We start from the raw sequence: 14,409 nt of genomic DNA, 5'->3' as shown, positions 1-14,409 counted from the left end.
TTTTGCATCTCACTGGGCAAAACCTGCCATCAGCTGGTGTATAACTTAGTAGCAAATCTTAATTTATATACTTGACACTTCAAAGACTTGATTTATTATTTAAGTGTCATTTAAATTTGATTTGATAACTTAAATCAGAAAAATTCTGGTGGAAGCACCTTCATTGCCAGGTTAAAACTGCAAAGGATACTTCTGGAGACTAATTAACTATAACAAAGTGATGATGAGGGTGGGGGTTTTTTTAGACATTGTCTGTGTAAAGCTTGAGTAAGGCTGTCAAAAAACTTAGATGGCCTCTGTTAAAATTTGTTTGAGAAGACATAGTGGCTTAGCTACGTAACTGCGCTGCAGACTGTTAATACTGTGATGTACATTTGATGTTTGAATTCTATTTATTTTAAGTTGGTTATCATATTTAATAAACTCATCTGGTAATCCTAACCATGGGGCTGAAGGGATGGAATGATACATTTGGTTTTTAGCTGCATCCCAAACATTGGTGATACAGTTTATTGCTGAACTATAAATAATGGATTTAAATTTATTTAAGCAGTGAGGAAATTTTTGATAGATATTTTACTGTATTTTTCTCACAAGTCTTTATTTCTTTTATAGATCCCCATATTAAAGTCTCTGGAAAAAAGGAAAATGTTAAAGAAGCGAAAGAGAAGATCATGTCTGTCTTGGACACAAAAGTAAGAAAGAACTTGTTTAGAATGACACCCTAAACCCTAATGTTGTGGTGACATTGATCTCTTTAAATGGGCTTATTTGAACAGAAGGCATTTATGGATGCTCCGAAGCAAAGCTTCCAATATATTCTTTCTGGATGCTGATATTTGGTGTATACACACATATTTAAACATGCAACAAGAAGATACTTGCTTGAAGTACTTTTTCCAGATCTGAACAATATAGAAATAGTATTTCCAGCCATATGGCTAAAAGCATACATAGTTTGTTTATCGGATTGTTTTTTTTAATTTAAAATCTGAAATACATCTTCACTGCAAACAGGAGACTATAAGGCCACTTTGGCAGTTCTATTTTTAACTGTTACAACTATTAACAACATTATTATGGACTGTTAACAATATAGCTTTTAAGAACAGCCATAGGCAGTGCTTGTATGTTTTAAAAATTGATGTACCAGAAAAATTTGGTATGGTTGTTAAAGAAGGAAAAAGCCCTGTTATTTTAGGTCCCATGGCTTTGTGATTTGCCAAAGTCTTCATCATATGATCCTTTCAGATCACACAGGGGGGTGTGACTGCAATTGAAATAACCCAGAATTAAAATAAACCAGCATGGATTGCAAAAGGACATTTAAGTCAGAGCTGATAAAAGCTAAGGCAAGTTTTAAAAGCCTTGGACATTTTTTGAAGATATATCTTTGGGGTATTATTTCCACGTTATTTCCTCATTGGAAAGAAAATGTGAATGGTTTAACATCTGACTATGATCCATATTAAAAACATCTTACTCGAATAGAAGTTAAGCCTCTGCAAAAATACTTTGAAAACACAATTTTGAATGTCATTCTTGAGGTTACATTACTCTTAAAATACTCAGGTTTTGCTGTGAACAAATTAATCATGAGTGCTTGATTTCCAGAGCAATCGGGTAACCTTGAAGATGGATGTTTCACATACAGAACATTCTCATGTGATAGGTAAAGGTGGCAATAATATTAAAAAGGTGATGGAGGAAACAGGGTGCCATATCCATTTTCCAGACTCAAATAGGAATAATCAAGCAGAAAAAAGCAACCAAGTAAGTATTGTTCAATATTTTAACTCATTTATACTGTAATTCCTGAGAGTATCAGACATTTCTAAACTTCTTTCATCATTTTAGGTTTTTTGGGGATGAGTGAGTTCATGTTCAGGGAAACAGATTTTTGGTATTTACACTCTGTGGAAAGCATGGGATTTATAAGTGAGCAAATCTTCAAAAACAGATGGAAACAATTTGTGATGGCTCATGAATTACTTTTTATATTTTTAAACTAAAATTATTTTGAGCATACAGAAGTCAACAACTTAGTGTGAATGGTAGAGAAGCAGTATGAAAAGCACTACTTTTGTAAATTTTTTCCCATTCAACACCTGACTTATTTAGCATATTGATTGACTTCTTGGTGGTTTTGGCTTATGGTGTAACTTAGGTGAAAGCTAAAATTGATGGATATCTAGCAAAAATGAATGTCCTATTGTAAGAGTTCAACTTTATTAGAATAAGTCACTGAACCTGAATTGTACGTCTTTTGTAATGTTAATATTACTGGAATGTTTACTTTCAAGTCTTTAATTACCATATCTAGAATTCCCTCTTATGCATCACCCCAGTGCCTGCTGAGCAAAATACAGTAATTTCAAAATGTTCAAGAAAACCTACTGTTGTTGAATATCAGCACTGAGCACATGTGTACACTAGTAATTCCATTATTTTATCCAAACATCTGTGTTTAATGTATCAATTTTTTTCTAGTTATTTAAGCCTGTGTAACCTAAGATGCTGTAATATTCATAGATTATTTTTTTAAACTGGTTTTAGTTTTCAGCTACTGTTTAGAGAACACCTAGGATGTCACCAGGTGTGAAATAAGTGTTTTTTAATTTTTTTTTTAAAAAAGAGAATACGGATATCTGAATAACTTTTCCAATGCCTCATTTGAAAATGTGATACTATGTTTTCTATGTTCTTCCTCTTGCAGGTGTCTATTGCAGGACAGCCAGCTGGAGTAGAGTCTGCAAGAGTTAGAATTCGGGTAATAGTCTATTTCAGTATAGTGTTCCTTCGAAAACACCTGAAAGGGAAAAAAAATTATAGTTTTGAGAACCCTAGGGTTGTCTGGCTCTGTCTTATGACAGCAGAAATATAGGAATAATGTGAGTATCCATATGAGTAAAATGCAAAGGGTGTTATAAAAACAGTGATTCACATTCTGGCCACATTTTTAACTAGCCCAAGGTGAATCTTGAACACGAAGTCTACAGCATAAGCAAGATGTAAAGTATCCCATACTGTGTCTAAAATTGCATCTTAACTTACCCTCCACAGATGGCCTGTAGAAGTTCAGGCATCCTGTGAGAATCTATGACTTAGGAAAGGCAATTGCCGCCTTCTTAATTTTAACCATTTTCATGTATAATTTGTGTAAATAATTTGATGGAATTCAATTCCATTCTCCACTTGCAGTACTTTTCTGTCTTTACCTTCTAGCTTTAATTTATATGTGTATTTTGGCATGGATAATAATAAATGTAATGAATTATGAAGACTTTTTCGCAATTGTTGTAGTCAAGCATGTCACTTACACAACCTTGGTCTTGACAGCCCTGAACAAAGCTGATGTTTACATAGCTCTGTAGCTGACTTCAGAGCTCCAGTTAATCCATGACAGACAAGAGACTTCTCTAGGAAGTTTTACAAATATGGACATGTTTGTAAGTCTGCATGGATAAGTATGGGAAATTACCTGGCTTTATTGTTGCTACATAGTTGCAAAAGATCCTGCGATTTGGAAAAAAAAAACAACCAACCAAACAAAGAGCCCATGCAAAACAAAACACTCTTGTGTCCTGGGAAATATCAGTACCTTTTTCCCAACTCAGGATATGATAATATTTTTATCAATGAACCATGGGCAGATGATGTATTATGTCAATTTAGTCACCACTGACCAATACATTATGATTCAGTAATAAAATTATTGTCGTTTTACTGAGTATGATTTCGATTTTCAATATTTGCTCTTCTATGTTGTTGTAGGAGCTGCTTCCATTGGTACTTATGTTTGAATTGCCTATTGCTGGAATTCTCCAACCAATCCCAGATCCTAATTCTCCCACAATTCAGCATATATCTCAGACGTATAATATTTCAGTTTCTTTTAAACAACGCTCTCGAATGTATGGTGCTACAGTCATTGTCAGAGGGTCACAAAATAACACTAGTGCTGTGAAGGTAATGTGTCTTCTTAAGCAGGTTTCAGCATGTCATAAATATAATCATAATTTAGATACTTAAGAACTATATTAATGTTATATCCTGCCTCATCAGTACATGTTATTATTGTATAATCACTTTTGAAGCCTGAGGGTTTGGGGTTTTTTTAAACTTAACTGGTATAGGTGAGGTGTAAAAATGTAGAAAATAGTTTTAAGTTTAGGATTTAGCATTCTTTGTGCTAAGCTTTTAATCTGTTTTTCATCTTTTGCACACCTGTTTGAGTTTCCAGCAATTCTGGAATATGTGCTAATATATTTTAATTAAATTATTTTTCCATCTTTTAATAAAAAAAAAAAAAAACACAAAAACCACCCCAAACAACCACAAAAAAACCCCCATGAATTCTTCATACTTTGATCTTCTTGATGTGTGTTCAAATATATAACCTTGAAAGTTGCCCTAAGAGTCAGTAAATCTGGTCTTGTGAAACCAGAATTGGGAGATGTGAATTTGACAGTCAAGTAAAAGAACTGCCACGAGCCTATTTATCTTAACAAAATTTAAAAGTTTCCTTGTTAACAACTGGCAGTGTGACAGATTGATATGGTCTCAGATGGGTGTATGCAGTAAGAACAGTAAATTCATCTTAGGCCAAAATTGAAAGACAAATTTTGCAAGTGTATCTACCCAAATAAATCTCTATTGACTTTTATTGCTATATGTGGGCACAGACAGTCTATTGTGACCAAACCATTAGACATTGTCTTACTGCCTTTTACAATGGCAATTAAATGCTACATTTAGTCATAAAATGGGAATAGTAAGTAGAGTTTAGTCCATCTATTACCCTTAACAAATCAATCAGGTTTTTAAACAAACCAGAATTTTATCTTGAATGTGGAATGCATGACAAGTAAGGAAATGGTCTGCAATGTTTTGTATCCCTGTGGGCACTGTTTCACCGGTTTCTTACATTCCCCCCCACAGGAAGGAACAGCCATGCTTTTAGAACACCTAGCTGGGAGCCTGGCCTCTGCAATCCCTGTGAGCACACAACTAGACATTGCAGCACAGCATCATCTCTTTATGATGGGTCGAAATGGCAGTAACATCAAACATATCATGCAGAGGACTGGTGCTCAGATCCACTTCCCTGACCCTAGTAACCCACAGAAGAAATCCACTGTCTACCTCCAGGGCACAATTGAGTCTGTCTGTCTTGCCAGGCAATATCTCATGGTAAGTACTTTCAGTGAAACTTGCTTGAAAAAAATGCCAGACTATAGAGAGTATACTCATTCTGCATGTATTTATTGGTCAAATCTAAATTAGCCTTAGAGAGGAAGGATGACTCCTCACATTGCAAAGAGCCGATTCAGTTGAGTGCTCTATTTTTGTCAGTGTTTTGTGAGTGTTTGTAGTTATCTAAAATATTTGTAATCTCTGGTATCATGATTTGAAGAAAGACCTTTGCACTATAAATGCAATGTAAGCAATTTAAATTTACAATAACAATATGCTGAGTAGAGGGCAGACTTTTGGAGGGTTTTGTTGTTGTTGGGTGGTGGGTTGTTTGTTTTGTTTTGCCAACCTGCCTTTTCCATGTTTTTCAGGTAAGTAGGTTTCTTTTGGAAGGAAGTGGCAGGAATTTTTTAGTTCCTATGTGGGCGAGTTTTCAAGGAAACTGGGGAACCATAGGAAGTACTTACTCATTCTGCAGTCTTACATTCTTTCTAGTACTATAGCCTCAGTACTACAAGGCCTTTTATAAAAATAACTCTAGTGATGAATATTATTATTTGTACAAGTTTTTCTTATATTGGTCTCTAAGCTTCACAGGAACCTTTAGGCCTTGTAGTACTAATGTTTGTACACAAATTTATATATATATATATATATATATATATGGATATGGATATTTACAAACAACACATGGGAGGACTGGATTCAAATCCAATTCAAAGCTCGTATCAGGATAAACCATGGTACCATTCAATTCCAGAAGTCCACATCTCTCTTACATTGCACTGTGCCTTGCTGTATAGTGGAAAACAAAAACATGGTGCCTTTCCGGTTTTCCATTTATATTCATTATTATTATTATATTCTAGGATATTATTGTCTGTAAATACTAAGAGATAGCCTTATTCTATGTTATTTCCTTGGTGAGGTTTAAGTATTACTTTTCTGGAGGTTCATGAAGTAGAAGGAAATGCAAACAAGCTACCATAAGAACATCAAAGCACACCTTTAATCTCGAAACTTAGAATTATGTGAGGGCTGTTTTTCGAAATACTGACGTTTGATTTAATAATTCCAAACACAGCAGTACAACTTAGTACGCCAAATCACATCCACTGTACCACCTTTTAAGAACTTCACTGGCCAAGAGACTTGGTCTGTTTCAACTCACGGGCATTACATGTCCTGAAACTGTTTCCAGCTTTGTAGATAAAACAAGTTTTAAAAGCAAATTTTGCAAGGAAGGAATATGTCTTTTTAAACAATAAAAATTTGAAAAGCTGAGAGAAGAAGTAGCTAACCTGTTAAAAACTTACCTCCAATTCCTTACTTAGTGCAAACAGTATTTTTCAGCTTCAGATAAAAACACTATAAGATAGCTGCAATCATTCTTAGCTTCTTTTGAAGTAAATTTCACTTGACTTGTTGTCTTCTTGGGCATTGTTCAGTGGGATGAGACTTCTGTGTTGTGGAGTGATTTCTTGCAAGGTGCGACTGCATGCTGGTCACCTCGCCGTGGTCACCGTTGTATTGCCTCCTGCCAGATCCTGAGTCAGTTAGAATGACAGCTGATGCTGTTTCAGAGCTAGGCAGCACAAGTGTCCTATGGAATTAAAAGCAGTGATTTGATCTCTGCAGAGCTCCTAGGAATAACTATCTGGAAGCATCTGAACACCAATACCAAGAAAAGAAATACCCTAACGTTTTTCTGAACTACTAAATCTTTGTGATCTGTAATTCTCATAAGAGACTAAATTTGAGGCAGAGTTTACAGTATCAACAGAAAATGCAATGCAGTGCATATATACCTTACAGTAGGATATAGGTGATGTCTTGGTGCTATCTTTAAAAATTGCTTAGCAGCATGTCTAAATGGAAACTTTAATATCAACTAGCAACTGATTTCATTGAGAAGGCTATGAATTCTGTGGTGTATAAATTGTGAATATCCCTTATCTCTGACAAGCGTTGCAAGTCTCAGTTTCTAATCATCAGCATATTGCTTGCAGGAATATATTCAATGTGGTGGTGAAGACAATATCATAATAGTGATGAGGGCAAATTGTAAAAGGAAGAAAGAATACTTAGTGATTTAAAATGTAAAACTTTCCTAAGGAAGAGGGGTTTGGAGTCATGTTTAAAATGTTCTGTCTTTTCCCCTTATTACAAACCCTTTGGTTTCATCTGTATTTTGATCATCACTAAAAATACTGAGACTTATTATTTGCAAAACTAACAAAAAAGTAATGAGGACTATACTATATTTAATTACAGAAGACATATTGACAGCTTATTCTTGTTCACTTGCTTCCTGTCAAAGAACATTATTTGGTCTTGCTCTCTCTTATCATGTAGGTGCTCTAAACATACATTAACAAAACAGTAATGTAAAAAATGAGCCCTTGATATGCTTATAAAACCTGACATTTCAACTGGGAAGCTTCTGGTTTTCCTGCTTTTCCTGTTAACTTTTAGTTGCGTTTTCATTCAGCAGGCTTTCGGTGAGACCTTCTGATACTGCTTTCTGTAACTTCTTTGCAAAAACATTTTGAACATCCAAGTATGAAATGCTCTCAGCAGTTCTGTTACCATAAAATCCTTGTTTATCGTTTTCAGTCTATTTAAATAGACTTTATACGTAATTGTTCTTTTCAGACAAGTTCACTTTGTGGAGTTAAGCTGTGTTTGTTAGTCTTCCTGAAATCAAAATAGTTAAGAAGCCCTGTTTTAATTTTCCTTAAGTTAAAATTACTTTAAGTTTGGGAAGTGCTGTGTAGCTATAGGTGGTAATGTTGAGAAGGGGTATTTGAATATAAAATGATATGGGACTAGTGATCTGAAGAATAAATACACCAATTTGCTGCTTTTCATTCTGAAGCAAAAGCAGGAACTTGATTAAATATGACAACTTTATTGAATGTATCTTACTGTGGCTTTTTTCCTAGTACATTGATACTATGTTTATTATGAATCTAAATTCACAAAAAGTAGAATTTGTTTTTCACTGACTTTCTACCCTCTGTGTTTGTTATTTTATGAGAAGTAGCAATCAAATAATTTCTAGATATCCTGTGACTGAGTTTTTTGTTATTGGGGTGCTTTTTTTTTTTTTTTTTTTTTAATTAAAGTTTTGGAGTTTCAGATGTTTCAGAGTGTCATCCATATCACTGGAAAATACTTATCTAGCTGATCTAGGATGGGGAAGAGAAAGGTAGCAGTTAAGACTTAGGCAGTGGTGACTTACAGAGAAATTTTTTCCGAGTTGTGTTTCCTTATCTCAAACATAGCTTAGCATGAGCCATTTGAGTGTGTGAGTCCTGCTATCAGTTCCTGACAATATTTTGTTCTGATTTAATACGTAATAGTGGTTTCTAAATTTAAATCCTCCAGACACCTCGAAGTCTGTATAAATAACTAGCGTGGGGTGCATATGTGCTGATTGGAATGTCAAATATTCAACAAATCATTTCACCCTTATACCACCAAACTGTTTTTTCAGCATCCCAGGGTAGAAAGATACACCTCTATTCTTGCATACAAGGAAATGGCTTTACTTAAAACTTCATCCTTGCTATTTTTTCTGAACTTACTATATCATGATGTACAAGTGTTACAATCTCTGTATTTCAGTTTATTGCTAACATTTTCATGGGAAGAGGAGAGGGTAGGTTATAAGTTTTATGAATTTTTGCATCTTGTCTTTTCAGGGTTGCCTTCCTCTTGTGCTCATGTTTGATATGAAGGAAGAAATTGAAGTAGAACCACAGTTTATAACACAGCTAATGGAGCAGTTAGATGTCTTCATAAGCATTAAGCCGAAGCCAAAGCAACCAAGCAAGGTTGGTGAAAAGCTAATGTATTCTTTTTAGGCTTTCATGACAACTTTTCAGAGCTGATGAGTTGACTTGTCTGCTCCTCCTCCCTGACTTAATGGATCGTAAACTTGTAAAGGGGATATATATTTTCTGCTTGAAATATCAATTTAAATGTTACAACAGCTCTCTTTTATGGTAATTTGACTTTCTCATTACATGTTTGACAATACAGAGATTAGCTTTTGTATGAAAGATACTGATAAAAGAAATAAACTATGAAGAGATAAATTTTTCTGACTAGAACTACTCTTGATTTATTTTTAAAGACATTCGTCTTAAATTGCAGCTCTCCCACATAACTGCAGTGTTCTTTAGCAATCAGAATTAAACAAAAAAAAAACCCCAAAAAACCAAATAACATGACTATGAGAAAAGTCTGTGTTCTAAACAAGATGTTGAAAAGAACCACAAGAAACGGAATTACAAAATACCTCTAATGGGAGGTGTTCATTGTAAAATATTCAGGCGAGCATGGATAGGAGACACTCAGTTATCTGCAATGTTGTATAGAATGCCATAACAGACAAAAATTTTAAAATATTAAATGACCATTCCATTGTGTCAATAAGTAAGCTTCTCTGTGTAGGGGTATATAAAATCTATACAAAGAAACATTGTGTAGAGAATGTACCAGAAACAAATAATGGTTTTTGTAATTTAATTTTCCAGGCATTTGTCACTTTATTCTCAGACAGCTATAATTTTAATAGCTGAATTTAAGATGAACAATTTTTGTATCCACTTCGAGGTATAGACCTCTGATAAAAGAGAAGATAAGATTTTAATTATCGGTTCACTTCTCTAGATTTTGGAGCACTTGAGATTTGATACGCCAAATAGCACCAAGGTACAATAATAATTGTTTTTCTTAAACAGCAAAGACTTCCATCATTTTTGTTGTCAAGTGCATACAAAATCCCTAAACTTATGTCAAGGCCACTGAATTTGAGTAGTTGCTAATGGACATTATCTCATGCTGTCTCACACTGCTGTGTTACTGATAGCCATGAGGGATTATTAAGAGTTGTGTGTGGTGCAGATCCATGTTACGTAGTTGTGTTACTCACTGGTTTTCCTTTTTTGTTGTTCCTTGTTTTCTTTCCCTACAGTCTGTGATTGTAAAAAGTGTTGAACGAAATGCCTTAAATATGTATGAGGCACGGAAATGTCTCTTGGGACTTGAAAGTAGTGGAGTTACCATAGCATCAAATCCCTCTACTGTCTCGTGCCCTGTTGGTCTGTCTTGTCCTGGTTTGGATATCTTGTCCTCAGCAGGACTAGGACTCACTGGGCTTGGTATGCATTCTATTCTATATATATCGTTATTTTTTTTAGTAGTTATATGCTTGAAACTTAATTCACTTGTACTAGAAAAGAGGACTAGATGTGTGTTTTGCATAAGGAATCGTGTTAAAGCATTAGAGAATTCCAAAAGCATCTGGCCTATCAAGGGCTTGTTGTTGTAAAACTTCCTCCAGGGCTTTTGTAATCAGCCATGTGATTATCTCTGTAGAAAATCCTCTGGAAGCTCACAAACCACTCAGCTGGAAGTGAAAGGGAGGGAAGTACAGGTGAAGTTAGGGCATTGCTTTTACAACTTTCAGAAGAATCTCTTTCAAATGACATTTCTTCTTTGGTAATACTGTGATGTCTCAGGCTGTCCTGAATTTGGGTAGGTACTTAAGCCTGTCAACAGTACCATGAAAGTTAACACAGCTAACACCACATTTCAGTTCTGGCTGTATCTCACTGTAATTGAGGGATGCACGTGCTACTAGTTTAGACCTTACTTATCACTATGAAATGTAGGCCAGAAACATGTAAGCTTTCTACCTTAATGTAATTTGATAGAAGCAGCACATAGTCCAGACTGGAATTAACATTTTATTTTCAAGCTCTGCAAATACCCTATTATCAGAAATGTATAGAAATCCAAGCAGTCCCAGAAGAATTTAGTGACAAATCTTGACACGGGATCTTGAAACTTGGAGTTCTCATGTAACCACCATGCTCCCTTGCGACCTGCCATCCAGGAGTGCCGCGTAGTTCCATGTCAGATGCTTTCTTGGGGGTCACACAGGGGCAAGCGTTTGTGCCATTTGACTGTGTTTTTTAATGCTGCCTTTGTTACCATTCTTGTCATGCCTGCACTTTGGGGTTGTGTTTTTACCTATTCAGAGTGTAGTGCTGTGAACTGCCTTGTGGATGCTCTCACATGAAGAGCTGGTTTGAGGGAATGCTTTGGGAATAAGCAACGCATTTGGGGGATGATTTGCAGTCAGTTTTGGAAGATGCAAAAAGGAGTTGAATAGTTCTTAGTGTGGAAGTAGTGGTTTGTTCATATGAGCTTCTAAGAAAAAAGTTATTGTCTGAAATGAAAGTAAGGTTGTGAAGTGCAGTTACTTTCTTATTCTCTAAGTGATGCTTCTTTGAAACAAACTGACGGAAGCAATGAAGGGGATACAAAGCGATGGTGGGGCTGAGAAGCAGCCAGTGCAGACCTCTTTCATTGTCAGAACAGACAATAGTTAGAGTCCAATAGAAGGACATAAGTGATGCTACAACTCTTCTTGGATATATGATTCCCAGTTTAAGAATGCTTGTTCTTAATGTGTTCTCTGCAGAAGATTAACAGCAGGTTTAATGTTAAAATTTGTTTGTAAAATACATGCTGGTGCAATTTAGTGGGTTTTTGTTGGTTTTTAATTGGTACTTATGTAAAAATACTTTTCTGTAAGTCTTAACTAAATACTCACTTGTATTATTTTTTGCAGGCCTTTTAGGTCCAACAGCCCTGTCAGTCAACACTTCGACTGCTCCAAACTCTCTTTTGAATGCCCTTAATAGCTCTGTGAGTCCCTTACAGAGTCCAAGTTCAGGCACGCCTAGTCCCACGCTATGGGCAACATCTCTCACTAATACGAATGCCACAGGTTGGTAGAAGTTAAATGTAAATTAAATGAATTGTGCCACAGTAAGTTGTTAGAGTGACAATTGAAAAATCCAGAGTAATTCATTCTTTAGGGCCTTAATAATTAAGTTTATCTTAACACAGATTAATAAATATCCAAATGTAAAGTTATAATTTAATATAAACTTGTATGACATGCTGTCACATGCAGTGTTTTTATCTGTTTTATATAAGAAAATATGTTAACCTACAAAGTAATGGTTAGATAAAGCAATACAGTTTTGGCATGCAATTCTAATGGAAACTTGTTTAGTAACGTATTAAAGCTACATAGAGATTTATATAAAGTACTATGATGCCTGAGAAAGCTAAATGAGAAACTTAATCAGAACATGACCAAATTTTGTTACAGGTTTTTCTGCTATTCCACACCTAATGATACCATCTACTGCCCAAGCAACCTTAACTAGTATTCTGTTGTCTGGAGTACCTAGTTATAGTCAAAACACCCCATCTCCACCACCAGGCTTGACTCCTGTTGAAGTCCACGTTAATGGCATGCAATCAGAGAGTAAAAAAGGCTCACCTTCTTTAAATGGTCACGTAAAGGTAAGTGGAGAACCAGACCTCTACTAAGAAAAGCTGAAAGAGAAAAGTAGCTATATTAGTAGACTCTTAAAGCTGCGAAGTTTAGAAATAGAACAGTGGCGTTTTCAAAATACGACTTAAAGATTGAAAATGGAACATTCAAACATATTGTTCTCCTGCACAGATAGAAAAGGGAAATTCTTTCAATATTTCCTTAAGCATAACAATCACTGTAGTGATTTCTTGACAATAATTTCAGACCTCAAATATCAAGTATGCTGCACTGTCTGCCACATCGCTAGGAGAAAATGTGTTGAGCACAAACCACAGTGATGCGGTAAGACAAACAAGTACTCATGGTGCCTCAGAACAAGTAGCTGCCAAGTCAAATAGTGCAGAAGGTAAGATTTGGACGTTTTATTCTTTTGTCTAATAGTGTTTGTGCAGTCTATGTACAGTTCATGAAACAAAAATGGAAATACATTGCCTGTGTATTGGTTTTGCAGCCATGTTGCAGGAAAATATCACTGGATCTCTCAGGTTTGTTGTCAAAGAAAGTAAATAGAAGTTGTAGTATCTGAGCTGTACTGTTGATAGAAACACCTTAAGTGTTTACATGTTTCAGTGTGCACGTGTAATGCTTTATTTATTCTCTAAGAGCAGAGGGAAATAACCCAGGAAAATTTTAGTATGTTTTGCAGCAGGTTAACTTCATTGCTTAAAACAATCTCTGCTGGTTTAAATGATGTTGTATTTTTGCTTTTTAATGAAAGGAAAGAATTAATGCCTTTGAGAAGGTTATTGCAGAAAATGGCGTAGATCAAACCTAGATGACACTGGCAAGCAGAGTTTATTTGCATGTTTTACAACAGCATTGCAGTTATGCTGCCTTTTAGGAGCTAAAGGAACTAATGAACTGTCATTCTTGGAGGGAGGGAAAGCTAGTTCCACTTCAAACTTGAGCAAATACGTGTAAAAGCCTTGTTTCCCTTGTAAATACTAATCAACAAGGAGATGCTTTTTTATTAAGGGTTGTGGTCATTTGAAATGTTGATTCGAATAAAAGGTACGTTGCCCAATTAAAGTGATAAATGTTTGTAAAAACACATTGTAAAGATATTTGAACATTAAGTGGGGAGCTTTTATTCCAGCAAAGGTTATCTGAGCACCTGGCAAGGTTTATTAAAACTGGATATAAAATCGAATTTGTTTGAAATACTTAGTCACTTCTGATTGTCAATCTTCAGATTTAATATTACCTAATATTACTTAAAATAATTTTTTTGAAAAAGAAAATACTTAGTGTGTCTACTATATATGTGAATACTATCACCTTTTTTGTGCATTTGAACTTACATTTCTGACTTCTTAACCTTGACCAAGTTCCTGGAAGACTAGAGTAATTCTGTAAGGAGGAAGAGCAGGTTTTTTTCTATAGTTGTCATTCCTTCAGTAAGTTCACTAGAACATAAGAGGGTTTTTGTTGAACAATTCTCTTTATTGGTCTTGTAGGTTGCAATGATGCTTTTGTAGAAGTGGGCATGCCGAGAAGTCCATCTCATTCAGCAAATACCAGTGACCTGAAGCAGATGATGAGCTGTTCCAAACAGGCCTGTGCTAAGAGACAAACGGTTGAATTACTGCAAGGCACCAAAAACTCTCACTTACAGTAAGTTGAATGTGCAAATACAGATCAATGGAACTTTGGCCATCCAAAAAATACTTATTTGGCTTTGTAGGTAGAAGGGGTGGTTTAGTCATAAGATACTCAAAGAATTAATTTAAATTGGGCTTGATTTTTAATCACATTGGGCATTAATATACCCCCCAGTTTGTCTG

The 14,409-nt window shown here is 35.3% G+C and overlaps 1 protein-coding gene across 1 annotated transcript in view; it reads left to right on the top strand.

Annotated features, from left to right (window-relative positions):
• BICC1 (BicC family RNA binding protein 1) overlaps window positions 1-14,409 on the top strand; it is a 111,983-nt gene that overhangs the window by 82,390 nt on the left and 15,184 nt on the right. Inside the window, exons 4-14 of the mRNA XM_068399702.1 lie at window positions 616-695; window positions 1,615-1,773; window positions 2,717-2,770; window positions 3,775-3,969; window positions 4,942-5,193; window positions 8,904-9,035; window positions 10,181-10,367; window positions 11,846-12,004; window positions 12,395-12,591; window positions 12,830-12,971; window positions 14,083-14,239. Coding sequence (XP_068255803.1) covers window positions 616-695; window positions 1,615-1,773; window positions 2,717-2,770; window positions 3,775-3,969; window positions 4,942-5,193; window positions 8,904-9,035; window positions 10,181-10,367; window positions 11,846-12,004; window positions 12,395-12,591; window positions 12,830-12,971; window positions 14,083-14,239 — 1,714 coding nt within the window. The remainder of the gene's footprint in view (window positions 1-615; window positions 696-1,614; window positions 1,774-2,716; window positions 2,771-3,774; window positions 3,970-4,941; window positions 5,194-8,903; window positions 9,036-10,180; window positions 10,368-11,845; window positions 12,005-12,394; window positions 12,592-12,829; window positions 12,972-14,082; window positions 14,240-14,409) is intronic.

This window comes from Nyctibius grandis, chromosome 4 (assembly GCF_013368605.1).
Source record: "Nyctibius grandis isolate bNycGra1 chromosome 4, bNycGra1.pri, whole genome shotgun sequence".
In the NCBI taxonomy this organism is placed as follows: domain Eukaryota; kingdom Metazoa; phylum Chordata; class Aves; order Nyctibiiformes; family Nyctibiidae; genus Nyctibius; species Nyctibius grandis.
This window is presented reverse-complemented; position numbering and strand designations above follow the sequence as displayed.